General features: G+C 41.9%; 1 protein-coding gene across 1 annotated transcript; it reads right to left on the bottom strand.

Annotated features, from left to right (window-relative positions):
• Window positions 1-15086: 15086 nt before the first annotated feature.
• Window positions 15087-16008, bottom strand: LOC121841665 (F-box DNA helicase 1-like). The gene is made up of 3 exons (XM_042311489.1): window positions 15872-16008; window positions 15548-15673; window positions 15087-15391 (listed from the first exon to the last, which is right to left on the bottom strand). The coding sequence occupies exons 1-3, from the start codon at window positions 15951-15953 to the stop codon at window positions 15237-15239; spliced, it is 363 nt and encodes a 120-aa protein (XP_042167423.1). The 5' UTR covers window positions 15954-16008; the 3' UTR covers window positions 15087-15236.
• Window positions 16009-19657: the final 3649 nt, after the last annotated feature.

Below are 19657 nucleotides of genomic sequence, written 5' to 3'. Positions count from 1 at the left end.
CTCCTTTACTGGCTAATCGTTAGTATTCAGCTATCCTTTAGCTCGAAAATCTATCGCCAGTTTTGTACGGCGCGGCTCGGACCGGAACATACCGGACCTATTTTTCTCTCCATGTCCCCGGATTTCAACCGCTAACTCTGGACATTTATACCTGGATATCGCAGCTAGCTACCTGCTATCCGTGTGACTATCGGCTTACGTCGATTCCGGAGCAAACATCAATTATTCCGGAGCTAGCCAGCTGAAGAGTTCCATCAGTCACTCCTGAGCAACAATCACCTATCCGGACCCAGGGAGTTATCCGGCTGGCTCCTCCGTCGCGACGTTACCTGAATGCCCATCTGCGGTCCGCTAATCGTTAGCTGTCTTATCGGCTGCTATCTGAATAGACCTATCGGACAATTTATTTATATATTTTATTTTTCTTCTTGGGCCGTTTTTTTGCGAATTGGATTGATCCCCTCTACCACACGGAACCCCACTAATCCTACCGACGGAAACGCACGAGGTGGTTAAAAACAGATCTCCATCCTATGCTAGCTTGCTACCGATGGCCCGGCTAGCTGTCTGAATCGCCGTGACCCCTACCAACCTCACTACTCACTGGACTCTTTTGATCACTTTACTAAGCATGCCTCTCCTTAATGTCAATATGCCTTTTCCATTGCTGTTCTGGTTAGTGTTTATTGGCTTATTTCACTGTAGAGCCTCTAGTCCTGCTCACTATACCTTATCCAACCTATTAGTTCCACCACCCACACATGCGATGACATCTCCTGGTTTCAATTATGTTTCTAGAGACAATATCTCTCTCATCATCACTCAATACCTAGGTTTACCTCCACTGTATTCACATCCTACCATACCTTTGTCTGTACATTATACCTTGAAGCTATTTTATCGCCCCCAGAAACCTTTTACTTTCTGTTCCAGACGTTCTAGACAACCAATTCTTATTGCTTTTAGCCGTACCCTTATCCTACTCCTCCTCTGTTCCTCTGGCGATGTTGAGGTGAATCCAGGCCCTGCAGTGCCTAGCTCCACTCCTATTCCCCAGGCGCTCTCTTTTGATGACTTCTGTAACCGTAATAGCCTTGGTTTCATGCATGTTAACATTAGAAGCCTCCTCCCTAAGTTTGTTTTATTCACTGCATTAGCACACTCTGCCAACCCGGATGTTCTAGCTGTGTCTGAATCCTGGCTTAGGAAGACCACCAAAAATTCTGAAATTTTCATCCCAAACTACAACATTTTCAGACAAGATAGAACTGCCAAAGGGGGCGGTGTTGCAATCTACTGCAAAGATAGCCTGCAGAGTTCTGTCCTACTATCCAGGTCTGTACCCAAACAATTTGAACTTCTACTTTTAAAAATCCACCTCTCTAAAAACAAGTCTCTCACCGTTGCCGCCTGCTCTAGACCACCCTCTGCCCCCAGCTGTGCTCTGGACACCATGTGTGAACTGATTGCCCCCCATCTATCTTCAGAGCTCGTGCTGCTAGGCGACTTAAACTGGAACATGCTTAACACCCCAGCCATCCTACAATCTAAGCTTGATGCCCTCAATCTCACACAAATTATCAATGAACCTACCAGGTACCTCCCCAAAGCCTTAAACACGGGCACCCTCATAGATATCATCCTAACCAACTTGCCCTCTAAATACACCTCTGCTGTCTTCAACCAAGATCTCAGCGGTCACTGCCTCATTGCCTGCATCCGTAATGGGTCAGCGGTCAAACGACCTCCACTCATCACTGTCAAACGCTCCCTGAAACACTTCAGCGAGCAGGCCTTTCTACCTGGCTGGGGTATCCTGGAAGGATATTGATTTCATCCCATCAGTAGAGGATGCCTGGTTATTTATTTTTTTAAATGCCTTCCTAACCATCTTAAATAAGCATGCCCCATTCAAGAAATTTAGAACCAGGAACAAATATAGCCCTTGGTTCTCCCCAGACCCGACTGCCCTTAACCAACACAAAAACATCCTATGGCGTTCTGCATTAGCATCGAACAGCCCCCGTGATATGCAGCTGTTCAGGGAAGCTAAAAACCATTGTACACAGGCAGTTAGAAAAGCCAAGGCTAGCTTTTTCAAGCAGAAATTTGCTTCCTGCAACACTAACTCAAAAGTTCTGGGACACTGTAAAGTCCATGGAGAATAAGAACACCTCCTCCCAGCTGCCCACTGCACTGAAGATAGGAAACACTGTCACCACTGATAAATCCACTATAATTGAGAATTTCAATAAGCATTTTTCTATGGCTGGCCATGCTTTCCACCTGGCTACTCCTACCCCCGTCAACAGCACTGCACCCCCCACAACAACTCGCCCAAGCCTTCCCCATTTCTCCTCCCAAATCCAGTTAGCTGATGTTCTGAAAGAGCTGCAAAATCTGGTCCCCTACAAATCAGCCGGGCTAGACAATCTGGACCCTTTCTTTCTAAAATTATCTGCCGAAATTGTTGCCACCCCTATTACTAGCCTGTTCCATCTCTCAAGTCGTCTGAGATACCCAAAGATTGGAAAGCAGTTGCGGTCATCCCCCTCTTCAAAGGGGGTGTCACTCTTGACCCCAAACTGCTACAGACCTATATCTATCCTACCCTGCCTCTCTAAGGTCTTCGAAAGCCAAGTCAACAAACAGATTACCGACCATTTCGAATCTCACCATACCTTCTCTGCTATGCAATCTGGTTTCAGAGCTGGTCATGGGTGCACCTCAGCCACGCTTAAGGTCCTAAACGATATCTTAACCGCCATCGATAAGAAACATTACTGTGCAGCCGTATTCATTCATCTGGCCAAGGCTTTCGACTCTGTCAATCACCACATCCTCGTTGGCAGACTCGACAGCCTTGGTTTCTCAAATGATTGCCTCGCCTGGTTCACCAACTACTATCTGATAGAGTTCAGTGTGTCAAATCGGAGGATCTGCTGTCCGGACCTCTGGCAGTCTCTATGGGGGCACCACAGGGTTCTAGCCTAGCCCATGCTCTGGACCGGATCAGAGACAGCACAGTCCATAGGCAGCGCACCTTGTTATTCATCCCCCTCAGTCGGAGCAGGAGGTTTCAGTCTTAATTCCCAAACACCAGGTCTCCTTTGAATGTGCCAGTTCCACGTGAAGACAGTAAGAACAACACATATTTTTAGGTATTGTCGTCCCCCCAATTTTTTCCTCAACAAAGTCACTTTCGACGAAATGTGTACTACACACCTTTGTGTGTTTGGTGACAGCAAAGTTGTCACGACGTACTGCCACCAACCACTTTTTTTCTGAGCTCTACATCCACCGGGAAACGATGGAAGCTCACAATACCATTACATTTGGAAGGAACTGAACACAGAGGCACTGAACAATGTTCATTAGCACCTCCTTCGCGGAGCTGTAATTTAAACGTAGTCATTGCGAACTATTTGTCAGAAATGCATCGACGATAGCTAGTAAGCTAATGATAAAAACAATAGCAGAACTCGCTCCGGAAGTCATCAACCCGGTAGGAAGTAAATTAGTACATTGGAGGCGGTATAATGCATAGAGCCAATTGAATGTACCACAGGTGGACTCCAAACATGTTGTAAAAATTCTCAAGGATGATCAATGGAAACAGGATGCACCGGAGGTCAATTTCAAGTCTCATAGCAAATGGTCTGAATACTTATGTAAATAAGGTATTTCTGTTTTTTATTTTTTAGAAATTTGCAAAAATGTCTAAACCTGTATTCACTTTGTCATTATTAGGTATTAGGTGTAGATTGAGGGGGGACATTATTTAATCCAGTTTAGAATAAGGCTGTAACCTAAATTAAAAAATGTGGAAAAAGTTAATTGAATGCACTGTATAAGCTTGGGTTACTATACATATCTAAGACTTGTTCGAAAGACCATAGTAACCCAACTGCAACTTTCTATCCTAGATTATGGTGACATCTATCAAAACACAACCAAGACCTTACTTCGTGAATTAAATGTAATTTATAACTATCCTTGCAGATTCATTCTTTAATGTTATTATACGACACATCATTGCACAATGTGTGAATCGTTAAATTGTCTGTCACCCCCAAACAGAAGACAACTGCATTGGTACCAAATTATTTTGAAATGTATTAAATTAAATTTCCTTGTATATATAGTTCCAGACCAAAATTTGGAAACACCTATTCATTCTGTGGTTTTTCTTTATTTTTACTATTTTCTTCTTTGTAGAATAATAGTGAAGACATCAAAACTATGAAATAACACATATGGAATCATGTAGTAACCAAAAAAGTGTTAAACAAATCAAAATATATTTTATATTTAAGATTCTGCAAAGTAGCCACCCTTTGCCTTGATGACAGCTTTGCACACTTGGCATTCTCTCAACCAGCTTCATGAGGTAGTCATCTGGAATGCATTTCAATTAACAGGTGTGCCTTGTTAAGTTACTTTGTAGAATTTATTTCCTTCTAAATCCGTTTCAGCCAATCAGTTGTGTTGTGACAAGGTAGAGTTGGTATACAGAAGTTAGCCCTATTTGGTAAAAGACCAAGTCCATATTATGGCATGAACAGCTCAAATAAACAAAGAGAAACGACAGTCCATCATTACTTCAAGACATGAAGGTCAGTCGATTCGGAAAATTTCAAGAACTTTGAAAGTTTCTTCAAGTGCAGTCGCAAAAACCATCAAGCGCTATGATGAAACTGGCTATCATGAGGGCCGCCACAGTAAAAGGAAGACCCAGAGTTACCTCTGCTGCAGAGGAGAAATTCATCAGAATAACTGCACCTCAGATTGCAGCCCAAATAAATGCTTCACAGAGTTCAAATAACAGACATGTCTAACATTAACTGTTCAGAGGAGACTGCGTGAATCAGGCCTTCATGGTTGAATTGCTGCAAAGAAAACAGTATTAAAGTACACCAATAAGAAGAGACTTGCTTGGGCCAAGAAACACAAGCAATGGACATTAGACCGGTGGAAATCTGTCCTTTGGACTGATGAGTCCAAATGTGAGATTTTTGGTTCCAACCGCCATGTCTTTGTGAGACGCAGAGTAGGTGAACGGATTCTCCACCTGTGTGGTTCCCACCATGAAGCATGGAGAAGGTGGTGTGATGTGTGCGGGTGCTTTGTTGGTGACACTCAGTGATTTATTTAGAATTCAAGGCACACTTAACCAGCATGGCTACCACAGCATTCTGCAGCGATACACCATCCCATCTGGTTTGCACTTAGTGGGACTATCATTTGTTTCTCAACAGGATAATGACCAAAACACACCTCCAGGCTGTGTAAGGGCTATTTGACCAAGAAGGAGAGTGATGGAGTGCTGCATCAGATGACCTGGCCTCCACAATCACCCGACCTCAATCCAATTGAGATGGTTTGAGATGAGTTGGACCACAGAGTGAAACAAAAGCAGCCAACAAGTGGTCAGCATATGTGGGAACTCCTTCAAGACTGTTGGAAAAGCATTCCATGTGAAGCTGGTTGAGAGAATGCCAAGCGTGTGCAAAGCTGTCAAGGCAAAGGGTGGCTACTTTGAAGAATCTCAAAAATAAAATATATTTTCATTTATTTAACACTTTTTTGGTTATTACACAATTCCATGTGTTATTTCATAGTTGCCTTCACTATTATTCTACAATTTGAACCCCCTCCCCCTTTTTTAGGGGGTAAATCAGCTTTAATATTGCAGATTGATGGAAGCTACAGTCTATTTACAGTTGTGGCAAAAAGTTTTGAGAATGACACAAATAAACATTTTCACAGTCTGCTGCCTCAGTTTGTATGATGGCAATTTGCATATACTCCTGAATGTTTGGAAGAGTGATCAGATGAAGAAAGTCCTGCAAGCACCAGGACCGTCTCCTAAAGTTGATTCAGCTGCGGGATCGGGGCACCACCAGTACAGAGCTTGCTCAGGAATAGCAGCAGGTAGGTTTGAGTGCATCTGCACGCACAGTGAGGCGAAGACTTTTGGAGGATGGCCTGGTGTCAAGAAGGGCAGCAAAGAAGCGACTTCTCTCCAGGAAAAACATCAGGGACAGACTGATATTCTGCAAAAGGTACAGGGATTGGACTGCTGAGGACTAGGGTAAAGTCATTTTCTCTGATGAATCCCCTTTCCGATTGTTTTGGGCATCTGGAAAAAAGCTTGTCCGGAGAAGACAAGGTGAGCGCTACCATCAGTCCTGTGTCATGCCAACAGTAAAGCATCCTGAGACCATTCATGTGTCAGGTTGCTTCTCAGCCAAGGAAGTGGGCTCACTCACAATTTTGCCTAAGAACACAGCCATGAATAAAGAATGGTACCAACACATCCTCCGAGAGCAACTTCTCCCAACCATCCAGGAACAGTTTGGTGACGAACAATGCCTTTTCCAGCATGATGGAGCACCTTGCCGTAAGGTAAAAGTGATAACTAAGTGGCTCGGGGAACAAAACATCAATATTTTGGGTCCATGGCCAGGAAACTCCACAGACCATAATCCCATTGAGAACTTGAGGCAGGTGGACAAACAAAAACCCGCAAATTCTGACAAACTCCAAGCATTGATTATGCAAGAATGAGCTGCCATCAGTCAGGATGTGAACCAGAAGTTAATTGACAGCATGCCAGGGCGGATTGCAGAGGTCTTGAAAAAGAAGTGTCAACACTGCAAATATTGACACTGCATCAACTTCATGTAATTGTCAATAAAAGCCTTTGACACTTATGAAATGCTTTTAATTATACTTCAGTATTCCATAGTAACATCTGACAAAAATATCTAAAGACACTGAAGCAGCAAACTTTGTGGAAATTAATATTTGTGTCATTCTCAAAACTTTTGACCACGACTGTACAGTGGCTTGCGAAAGTATTCACACCCCTTGGCATTGTTCCTATTTTGTTGCCTTACAACCTGGAATTAAAATGTATTTTTGGGGCGGTTTGTATCATTTGATTTTCACAACATTCCTACCACTTTGAAGATGCTAAATATTTTTTATTGTGAAACAAACAAGGCAAAAAAATGAAAACTTGAGCGTGCATAACTATTCACCCCCCAAAGTCAATACTTTGTAGAGCCACCTTTTGCAGCAATTACACCTACAAGTCTCTTGGGTTATGTCTCAAAAAGCTTGACACATCTAGCCACTGGGATTTTTGGCCATTCTTCAAGGCAAAACTGCTCCAGCTCCTTCAAGTTGGATGGGTTCCGCTGGTGTACAGCAATCTTTAAGACATACCACAGATTCTCAATTGGATTGAGGTCTGGGCTTTGACTAGGCCATTCCAATCAATTTAAATGTTTCCCCTTAAACCACTCAAGTGTTGCTTTAGCAGTATGCTTAGGGTCATTGTGCTGCTGAAAGGTGAACTTTTGTCCCAGTCTCAAATCTATGGAAGACAAACAGGTTTCCCTCAAGAATTTTCATGTATTTAGCGCCATCCATCATTCCTTCAGTTCTGACCAGTTTCCCAGTCCCTGCCGATGAAAAACATCCCCACAGCATGATGCTGCCACAACCATGCTTCACTGGTGACATTGCGTTTTCCTTGATGGCCAAAAAAACTATTTTAGTTTTCTGTCCAGAGTACCCTCTTCCATATGTTTGGGGAGTGTCCCACATGCCTTTTGGCGAACACCAAACGTAAGCAATGACTTTTTTCTGGCTACTCTTCCATAAAGCCCAGCTCTTTGGAGTGTACGGCTTAAAGTGGTCCTATGGACTACAGGTCGACCGATTATGATTTTTCAATGCCGATACCAATACCGATTATTGGAGGGCCCCCCCCAAAAAGAGCTGATGCCGATTAAAATCGGCCGATTTTTATATATATATTTGAAATAATGACAATTACAACAATACTGAATGAACATGTATTTTAACTTAATATAATACATCAATAAAATCAATTTAGTCTCAAATAAATAATGAAACATAAAACATAAAATTAAATAATGCAAAAACACAGTGTTGGTGCAATATTTGCCATGTAAAAAGGCTAATGTTTAAGTTGATTGCTCAGAACATAGGAAAGCTGGTGTTTCCTTTTAACATGAGTCTTCAATATTCCCAGGTAAGAAGTTTTAGGTTGTAGTTATTTTCACTCTCCAGACATTATTTCCTAAAGGACTTAATGATGAAATGCCTAAGTATGTTATGTTGTGAATTTGAACATGAAATATGTGTCTCTTGTAGATTATTCTGCCATTTTTCGTACGATGTACCCAGTGACTAATGAAAACTTACTATGTCCTCATTGAGATTTTACAGGCGTGTTCAATACGCCTTATTTATACACTTTTGTAATATTTATGAAATGCATATTGTTATATTTGGTAGCACTTATTTGTTTTTCCTTTGTCTCCAACCCCCTTCGATGTGTAGAATGGATGTGGGTGGGGCCAGGTCTACATAAGGGTGCACATTTTTTTAAATCACAAAAGCTCTGATGAAGGCCGTGTGGCCGATATGTAAGCTTATTAAATATCGGTGATACTATCAAGAGCAGTGTGCGGTTTCCTTTTTCCTTCAGGTTGTAGTTATTATAGGACTATTTATCTCTACACCATTTGTATTTCATATACCTTTGACTATTGGATGTTCTTATAGGCACTATATAGTATTGCCAGCCTAACCTCGGGAGTTGATAGGCTTGAAGTCATAAACAGCACTGTGCTTCAAGCATTCACTTCAAGAGCCGCTGGCAAACGCAGGAAAGTGCTGTTTGAATGAATGCTTACGAGCCTGCTGCTGCCTACCACCGCTCAGTCAGACTTCTCTATCAAATCATAGACTTAATTAAAATATATTAAACACACAGAAATACGAGCCTTAGGTCATTAATATGGTCAAATCCGGAAACTATCATTTCGAAAACAAAAAGTTTATTCTTTCAGTGAAATACAGAACCGTTACGTATTTTATCTAACGGGTGGCAACCCCAAGTCTAAATATTGCTGTTACATTGCACAACCTTCAATGTTGTGTCATAATTATGTACAATTCTGGCAAATTAATTAAGGTCTTTATTAGGAAGAAATGGTCTTCACACAGTTCACAACGAGCCAGGCGGCCCAAACTGCTGCATATACCCTGACTCTGCTTGCACGGAATGCAAGACAAGTGACACAATTTCCCTAGTTAAAAGAAATTCATGTTAGCAGGCAATATTAACTAAATATGCAGGTTTAAAAATATATACTTGTGTATTGATTTTAAGAAAGGCATTGATGTTTATGGTTAGGTACACATTTGTGCAACGACAGTGCTTTTTTTGCAAATGCGCTTGTTAAATCACCCGTTTGATGAAGTAGGCTGTGATTCAATGATAAATTAACAGGCACCGCATCGATTATATGCAAAGCAGGACAAGCTAGATAAACTAGTAATATCATCAACCATGTGAAGTAAACTAGTGATTATGATAAGATTGATTGTTTTTTATAAGATAAGTTTAATGCTAGTTAGCACCTTACCTTGGCTCCTTGATGCACTCGCATAACAGGTAGTCAGCCTGCCACGCAGTCTCCTCGTGGAGGGCAATGCAATCGGCCATAATCGGTGTCCAAAAATTCAGATTATGATTGTTATAAAAACTTGAAATCGGCCCTAATTAAATCGGCCATTCCGATTAATCGGTCGACCTCTACTATGGACAGATAATCCAATCTCCGCTGTGGAGCTTTGCAGGTCCTTCAGGGTTATCTTTGGGATCTTTGTTGCCTCTGATTAATGCCCTCCTTACCTGATCCGTGAGTTTTGGTGGGCGGCCCTCTCTTGGCAAGTTTGTTGTGGTGCCATATTCTTTCAATTTTTAATAATGGATTTAACGGTGCTCTGTGGTATGTTCAAAGTTTGATATTTTTTTTTATAACCCAACCCTGATCTGTAGTTTATAACCCCATATATTCTTTGAATATACACATACATACACACACACGTACGTATGTACGTACGTATAGATGTGTGTATATACATACATACGTGTGTGTGTATACATATATATACATACATATATATACATACATATATATATATACATATATATATATGTATATATGTATATATACATACATATATATATATACATATATATATATGTATATATGTATATATATATATATATATTATATATATATATATATATATACATACATATATACATACATATATATATATCTATACGTCTATACACATCTATACGTACGTACATACGTACGTGTGTGTGTATGTATGTGTATATTCAAAGAATATATGGGGTTATAAACTACAGATCAGGGTTGGGTTATAAAAAAAAATATCAAACTTTGAACATACCACAGAGCACCGTTAAATCCATTATTAAAAATTGAAAGAATATGGCACCACAACAAACTTGCCAAGAGAGGGCCGCCCACCAAAACTCACGGATCAGGATCATATATATACATACATATATATATATATATATACATATATATATATATGTATATATATATATATATATATTATATACATACATATATACATACATATATATATATGTATGTATATATATGTATACACACACACGTATGTATGTATATACACACATCTATACGTACGTACATACGTACATACGTACGTGTGTGTGTGTATGTATGTGTATATTCAAAGAATATATGGGGTTATAAAAAAATATCATATATATGTATACATACATATATATATATATATATATATACATATATATATATATACATACATTTTTTTTTTTTTTTTTTACCTTTATTTAACCAGGCAAGTCAGTTAAGAACACATTCTTATTTACAATGACGGCCTGGGAACAGTGGGTTAACTGCCTGTTCAGGGGCAGAACGACAGATTTGTACCTTGTCAGCTCGGGGGTTTGAACTCGCAACCTTCCGGTTACTAGTCCAACGCTCTAACCGCTAGGCTACGCTGCCGCCCCATATATACATACATACATAGATATATATATACATATACACACACACCTTTACATTTAAAAAAATGTTTTTCCTTTATTACCCTCCAACCCTATCACCCCTCCCCCGATTGGAGCAAAATAGTAAACAACAACTTTGGTCTGTTTTTACAGCTTATACAAACTACATTTTATTTTACAATAGTTATATTTTGTTTGTTTTTACTCCTGTCCGTCCTCAACTTCTCCCATCTATTTCTGATGTCCATACGGTTTGATTTCTATTAGCCATGTCTTTCTAACTATGCTCTTTCACATAAGTTCTTAACCTATATACGTTTTATGGGCACAGTATGTTTTACATTAGTTCTCTTGTTATTATTAAAGAAAAACCCTTGAATGAATAGGTTTGTCCAAACTTTTGACTGGTACTGTCTATTAAAGGAACACCTAATTTTACAAGACTCATATTACACCTTTAGACAAGAGCAGCAATAAACATGAAGTTGGATTATCTTTCAGATACAAAGGCCCAACTGACTGGAATAATCTACCTATTGAAATCAGGGTATTAAAATTACACAGTGAATTTAAGAAAGCCCTTTTTCAAATGTTAAGAACAAACAGTTTTTAACTAATCGAAACATCACCATGTGAAGATAATTGCATGTTTTTATTTGTATTGTTATGTAAGTTATATGCATGTTTTATTATTATTGTTAGACAGTAGCTGCTGTATTATTATAGTTGTTAAGTTGAGTTTTTTCATTTGGACACTTGAAAACGAGATGGTTCCACTCAAGATATTTCACTGTGCAAAAACGTTACATCCATGTACGTGCGTGCAAATGTGTGAGAAAATGACAGCTTGGGCTATATTTGTGTGCAGTGCTAAGAGGTTGAAATTGTACAAAATCGGGAAGATTGCACCTTTCCCTAATAAACATGAAGTGGTGCCAGTGGCGTCCTACTTGTTTCTGCGGTGTATTCTTGCACACATATGATCACACTGGAACATACCAGACAACCTTGATTTCGTGTCATGAGTAGGAATGTGTGTGATGATCTATGTAAGCTTGTGTGAGTCAGAATTCCCCGGACAGCCATCTTCCAGACGGGTTTCTGTCTAAATATTAACTGTTCATTAGATCGATGGTACTTTGTTTCACTGGTCTGACAGATTCACCCTAGAGTAGTCAGGTTCTGGCACGACCAAAACGTGACGTTAAGGACATACACATATAATGCAACAATTTCAAGATTTGACTGAGTTACAGTTCATATAAGGAAATCAGTCAATTGAAATAAATTCATGAGGCCCTAATCTATGGATATCACATGACTGAGGAATACAGATCTGCATCTGTTGTTCACAGATACCTTTTAAAATAAAGGTAGGAGCGTGGATCAGAAAACCAGTCAGTATCTGGTGTGACCAACATTTGCCTCATGCAGCGCAAAACATCTCCTTCACATAGAGTTGATCAGGCTGTTGATTGTGGCCTGTGGAATGTTGTCCCACTCCTCTTCAATGACTGCGAAGTTGCTGGATATTGACGGGAACTGAAACATGCTGTCGTATGTGTTGATCCAGAGCAACCCAAATATGCTCAATGGGTGACATGTCTGTTGAGTATGCAGGCCATGGAAGAACTGGGACATTTTCAGCTTTCAGGAATTGTGTACAGATCCTTGCGACATGGGGCCGTGCATTATCATGCTGAAACATAAGGTGATGGCGTTGGATGAATGGCACGACAATGGGCCTCAGGATCTGGTCACGGTATCTCTGTGCATTCAAATTGCCATCGATAAAATTAAATTGTGTTTGTTGTCCATGGCTTATGCCTGCCCATACCATAACTCTACCACCACCATGGGTCACTCTGTTCACAATGTTGACATGAGCAAACCACTCGCCCCCATCTGCCTGGTACAGTTGAGACAAGGATTCATCCGTGAAGAGCATACTTCTCCAGTGTGCCAGTGGCCATCGAAGGTGAGCATTTTCACACTGCAGTCAGTTACAACGCCAAACTGTAGTCAGGTCAAGACTCTGTTGAAGACGACGAGCATGCAGATGAGCTTCCCTGAGAAGGTTTCTGACAGTTTGTGCAGAAATTCTTCAGTTGTGCAAACCCAGTTTCATCAGCTATCCGGGTGTCTGGTCTCAGACGACCCCGCAGGTGAAGAAGCCATATGTGGAGATCCTGGGCTGGCGTGGTTACACCTGGTCTGTGGTTGTGAGGCCGGTTGGACGTACTGCCATCTTCTCTAAAACAACATTGGAAGTTGCTTATGGCAGAGAAATTAACATTAAATTGTGTCCACAGCTCTGGTGAACATTCATCCAGTCAGCAAGCCAATTGAACGCTCCCTCAAAACTTGAGACATCTGTGGCATTGTGTTGTGAAGAAACTGTACATTTTAGAGTAGCCTTTTATTGTCCCTAGCACAAGGTGCACCTGTGTAATGATCATGCTGTTTAATCAGCTTCTTGATATGCCATACTTGTCAGGTGGATGGATCATCTTAGTAGAAGAGAGGATCATCTTGCTCACAACAGGGATGTAATACAAATGTGTGCAAAACAATTTATATTTTATTTCAGCTCATGAAATATGGGACCAACACTTTACATGATGCTTTTATATTTTTGTTCAGTGTAGAAGGAAAAACCCTCCCATATCCAGGACATACCTAAATTCATAGAATCTGGATTTGAGGCAGAGACGGTATACTTTTTCCCAGGACCAAATGTAAACAAAAGACACGACGCCACCCCCCCCCCAGTGACCAAACAGCTGCTTTTGGTAAACCCCTTCTCTCCAACTCTTTAAAACACAGTTGTGAGTGTGTGTAAGGATGCAGCTGTGCATGGAGAAACAGACTGTGTTCGAGAGCATCAAAACGTCTGCAGGCGACTGATCTACAAATCCCTTTGCATCATAAATAACAAATCATTATTATGTATAGATCTGTTACTCAGTCAATTTACCCATGACACATTGTGGTTTTGATCCTCTCGAACACGGCCACCTGCCTCATCCCAAAAGGCACCATATTCCTTATATGGCAGTTTGTTGGCGGGTGTGAAGTCATCTTATTCCATCCAAACACTAATACACTTTAAATTGCATTCCAAACTAACCACAAATACTTGTTTTTACCATTTCCTTTAAAGTATTGGCAACTGTATCTTTATGGAAACAATGGACATGAGTTATGATGATGCTTATGTTGTTAACCTCAAAGTACTCAAACTGATGACACATCTGTTTCTTTGTGCACTCTGACCGACTGACTAGCTATTACAGTTGGCTCACAGGTCTGACTGGTTAGCTGTTGGTGGAATGTGGGACATTCTTTTAGAACTCCTGCACCCACACCTGTCTGAAACGATCAGGTCTGGTTGAGAGACATTGCAAATCAGAATGTGGTATGGTGGTAGGGAGGAGGAAGTGGGGCTTTACGTATTGGAGTGGCAGCTTGCACATGGCGAGGGGCCAGACGGGCATGATGTGGTTATGACACTCCCGCACGGAGCAGCATGGGGGCTGTCCCTCGGTCAGCAGGGTGCTGGTCAACTCTGTCCTCAGGTGGTACTCCTGGGGAACAACAGGAAGTTAAAGGGTTATTAACCATGGGAGGAGTTGGCCTGGTCCCATATTCACAATGAGTCTCAGAGCAGGAGTGCTAATCTAGGATCAGTTTTGCCTTTTCGATCACAAGGAAAATAATTATATGGACAGGTGGCCCTGGCCCTACATCCGCACTCCTGCTCTGAGAAGCTTTTTGAGCCTTGGTCCCATACTGTAGTGCTTCCTACTCTCCAATCACTGTCAAGCCATACACACAGAGGGTTGGCTAACAACACAGACAAGACCACCAGGCTATGGGAGGCGGCTTTCACAGAACACAAATTCAATTGGAACACATTCACTTGCACAGTTACGTGCTCATTTGCGTCACATAAATGTCACCCAAAGAGGAATGAGGCTTTCTCAGAATTACATTACCACAACTTCCTGCTTCAATGAACAGCTTGTACATTTCTGTGAGAAGGTGCTTGAGAAACAACACACATAAAAGACAGAAAGAAAGACTGGGAATAGGAGAGAGTTAAGTAGAGCGAAGGAGTGTTAGAGAAGTGATGGAAAGGATCATGGAGGGGTAGTGGGGGTGGAGTAGAAGAATAGAGAGAGAAGTGAAGAGGGATGAGTGTAGTGGAGGGGGTCAGTGCCAGAGGAGGTTGCTGAGGGGAGGACGACTCATAATAATGGCCTGAATGGAATCAAACATGGTTTCCATGTGTTTAATACCATTCCAGCCATTATTATGAGCCGTCATCCACGCACCAGCCTCCAGTGTTCAGTGCTCTCACTCCAGCCAGTGTGAGGATGTTGGTGATGTTCTTGGTGATGACCAGAGAGCTCTTGGCCCGAGTCACCGCCACATACAGCAGGTTCCACAAATCGTCTGGGACGTCACCTAGAGGACGAGGGAGAAAACAGTGGAGTCAGCCACTAACATACATTAACCAATGTTCTGATTTGGCGTAGACCGTAGACCAATGCAAACAGTCATTGGCCTTAGATAAGAGTTGGTATTTGGATATGGTTTTCTAATGATTGCACACACACACACCTCCTGAGCAGCTGGAAAGTCTAGGTAAGTTGTGGGCGGCACAGTGGACCTTAGCAAAGTCATCAGTGATCACCACCGTGTCAAACTCCAGACCCTTTGACTTATGGACAGTCCCCAGGATAAAATCTAAGAGATAAAAGAGAGACAGCAGGGGAGGGTTGATACAAATGAGAAAGATCAGACTCTAATACAAATACAGCAATTCATAACTCTGTGTATGTACAGTGGTGAGTGTGTGTGTGTGTGTGTCTGTGTGTGCAGTATGTACCTGTGTGCATGTGTGTCTGTACAGTGTGTGTGTACAGTATGTAACTGTGTGTGTACCTGCGTGTTGGGCCTCTCTCTCTGTGCAGCCGTAGAGGCGTTCCACCAGCTCAGGGATGCGGCTGTTGTATTTCTCCACCATGGAGAGTTTGCCCTCCAACTCACGGTCCTCTGTTTTTTAGCGTAACTCTTCAGTCCAAAGTAGCCCCCAGACTCTGCTGGGTGAACCTACGGATGAAGCTGTCCTTGATGCCTAGAGAACAGGGAGAGAAGGAGAAGGGAGCACGTTTAAAAAGGGAGAGAGCTAGTTACACTGCAGAGTAGAGATAAACCTACTGACACAAAAGACCCTACCAATAAAACAATGAGCATTGAGAGAGCCAAGGCAGGATACTGTCTTACCAAAAACAGACGTCACATAAATACAACATAGTAATTCACCTGTAATAGAATTGCAGAACTGAGGCAAGGGGCAGTGTGTTGCGCCACTCACCTCGAGAGCGGTTGTTTTCTGGCTGCATCAGAACCCAAATGTCCATGATTCTGTTCAGCCCAAAATTCTCCACCCCCTGGAGGGGGGGTGGGGGGAGTGTATCGACACTCACCCTTACGATGTGCAGCCTACAGCGGGAGTCTGACTGCTTGGTCGAACACGGAGACGTTAGAGCGAGACAGCACTCCTAACTTACCCCAGCCAGGACTCAACCCTGTAGTCAGGGGATGCAGTGAGTCCACAGCCTTACCCCACACACAGCCTGTGGATGGACAGACACGCACATTAAAGGGCAGGTTGCACTATATACTTCCACAAATCTAACAAAGTAGATTGTTTGTTTTTAGGTGGAATATAATCAGTCTTTATGCAAAAACGTAATAAAAAATACATATTTTATCCATTTGAATTACATTGATCAAAAACTCATACCAAAAATATATTGCATCTTTGATGTCACGAATGGAACAGCCTGGTGGTGGCGGCAGTGAACTACAACCACTGTTTACCGGCATGCAGTTTTGGTCAAAATGCGAGAAGATGGGAAGAAACCGGCTCATGAGGTTAAGGCGAGCAGACTGGGCCAGGGGAACACCTGGTGCTTCAGTCATATGCGGGGCTCAATTTCCCCCTAAATGATTGCGATGCCTACCAACAGTGGAAGAGTGATTTTTTTAAATTGTGAAACTAGCCAACTAAGTGCACCGGGCCATGCAAAACGAACTGGCCCACTTGTATTGGGACTTTATTTGAAAGATGAATCAAATCAGAATGTTGAATAGCAACCTAATTCTGCAATCTTCCCTTTACAACAAACTGATCTAATCAGAACCAAATAAACAAATAAGAGCATAGTCGTCATGGAACACCATGGATATTTTACCGGCATGTTTACACAATTCAGAAAATCTACTTTAGACCTAGAAATATGAAGTAGGTGGACAAAGTAAACAACATAGTGGGTCACTTTCAGTGACAACTAAGAGCGATAAAGCGTGAGGATAAACTCCTTGGTCCCATACCTACCCGCTCTAAGAGCAAAAATTGAACCCATGTGAAGATGCTGTGTGAAGGTATGAGAGCGAAGTCATTCATCTTGCTAAACGCAATGTAATTTTGCTGAGTCAACCTTCAAAAGGCCCAGTGCAGCCGTTCTTATATATAATTTCTGGGTAATAATTAAGTCCTTTACTGTCATAGTTTTACATTAAAATGGTCACAAAGAAACATACCTTTTAAGCAAATAACTATTTTTCAAGCAGGAATGTTGCTGTCTGAGTTGGGAGGGAAGGGCACCAAAGCGGTACATTAACCACAGAGTGGATCAATCCCCCGAGCGAAGTGGTCTAATGGGAGGGATATTTAATCTGAAAGTAGCTGTTATTAGCCGAGAGGTTTGGAACTCTGTTATTATATTCATGTACAGTCGTGGCAAAAAGTTTTGAGAATGACACAAATATTAATTTTCACAAAGTCTGCTGCCTCAGTTTGTATAATGGTAATTTGCATATACTCCAGAATGTTATGAAGAGTGATCAGATGAACTGAAGTTAATTGCAAAGTCCCTCTTTGCCATGCAAATGAACTGAATCCCCCAAAAACATTTCCACTGCATTTCAGCACTGCCACAAAAGGCCCAGCTGACATCATGTCAGTGATTCTCTCGTTAACACAGGTGTGAGTGTTGACGAGGACAAGGCTGGAGATCATTCTGTCATGCTGATGGAGTTTGAATAACAGACTAGAAGCTTCAAAAGGTGGGTGGTGCTTGGAATCATTGCTTTTCCTCTCTCAATCATGGTTACCTGCAAGGAAACACGTGCCGTCATCATTGCTTTGCACAAGAAGGGCATCACAGGCAAGGATATTGCTACCAGTAAGATTGTACCTAAATCAACCACTTATTGGATCATCAAGAACTTCAAGGAGAGCGGTTCAAATGTTGTGAAGAAGGCTTCAGGGCACACAAGAAAGTCCTGCAAGCACCAGGACCATCTCCTAAAGTTGATTCAGCTGCGGGATCGGGGCACCACCAGTACAGAGCTTGCTCAGGAATGGCAGCAGGTAGGTGTGAGTGCATCTGCATGCACAGTGAGGCGAAGACTTTTGGAGGATGGCCTGGTGTCAAGAAGGGCAGCAAAGAAGCGACTTCTCTCCAGGAAAGACATCAGGGACAGACTGATATCCTGCAAAAGGTACAGGGATTGGACTGCTGAGGACGGGGGTGAAGTCATTTTCTCTGATGAATCCCCTTTCCGATTGTTTTGGGCATCCGGAAAAAAGCTTGTCCGGAGAAGACAAGGTGAGCGCTACCATCAGTCCTGTGTCACGCCAACAGTAAAGCATCCTGAGACCATTCATGTGTGGGGTTGCTTCTCAGCCAAGGGAGTGGGCTCACTCACAATTTTGTCTAAGAACACAGCCATGAATAAAGAATGGTACCAACACATCCTCCGAGAGCAACTTCTCTCAACCATCCAGGAACAGTTTGGTGATGAACAATGCCTTTTCCGGCATGATGGAGCACCTTGCCATACGGCAAAATTGATAACTAAGTGACCCGGGGAACAAAATATCAATATTTTGGGTCCTAATGGGAGGGATATTTAATCTGAAAAGTAGCTGTTATTAGCCGAGAGGTTTGGAACTCTATTTGTTATTATATTAATATATACGGCCTGGTGATGTTACCAGGCAAGCCAAAACTCCACCCGGGAAAGTGACATTATCAACAAAAATCACAGTTGCAATCTTTCCCCATTTGAAAGCTGTGCAGCCAAGCCTGAATTCAAGCAATATGGACACACATAGTTTAAATTTGGATTATAGCTCCTGTCCAAATGTTGTGAATCATATACTCGTTGGCCAGTTTATTAGGTACACCACCTCGTTCACTCCTACAGAGTGAGATTAGTGGCCTTGGCTTGCTACATAAAACAGACAGTCATTGCAGTACTCAGTTACGATTGAATGTTAGAATATTCAAAACGAGTGACTTGAGACTTTCGTGGTATGATCGTGGGTGCCAGGATCACAGAAACAAGAAGCGGCTTTAGTAGGCACGCAATCACCAACAGTGGACAATTGAGGAGTGGAAAAACATCACCTTGTTTGACGAATCCAGGTTCCTGTTGCGTCATGCTGATGGCTGAGTCAGGATTTGGCGTAAGCAGCATGTGTCCATGGCCACATAGTGCCTGGTATCAACAGTACAGGCTGGTGGCGGTGGTATAATGGCTTGGGGAATGTTTTCCTTGCACACGTTAGGTCCCTTAATACCAAGTGAGCAATGTTTCCACGGCCCAAAACATTTAGGCTGTTCTGGAAACAAAGGGGGGTACTAGATGGATGTA

Source organism: Oncorhynchus tshawytscha, linkage group LG33, assembly GCF_018296145.1.
Source record: "Oncorhynchus tshawytscha isolate Ot180627B linkage group LG33, Otsh_v2.0, whole genome shotgun sequence".
NCBI classification, from domain to species: domain Eukaryota; kingdom Metazoa; phylum Chordata; class Actinopteri; order Salmoniformes; family Salmonidae; genus Oncorhynchus; species Oncorhynchus tshawytscha.
Note: the sequence above shows the minus strand (reverse complement) of the source record. Positions and strands in the feature narration are given on the sequence as shown.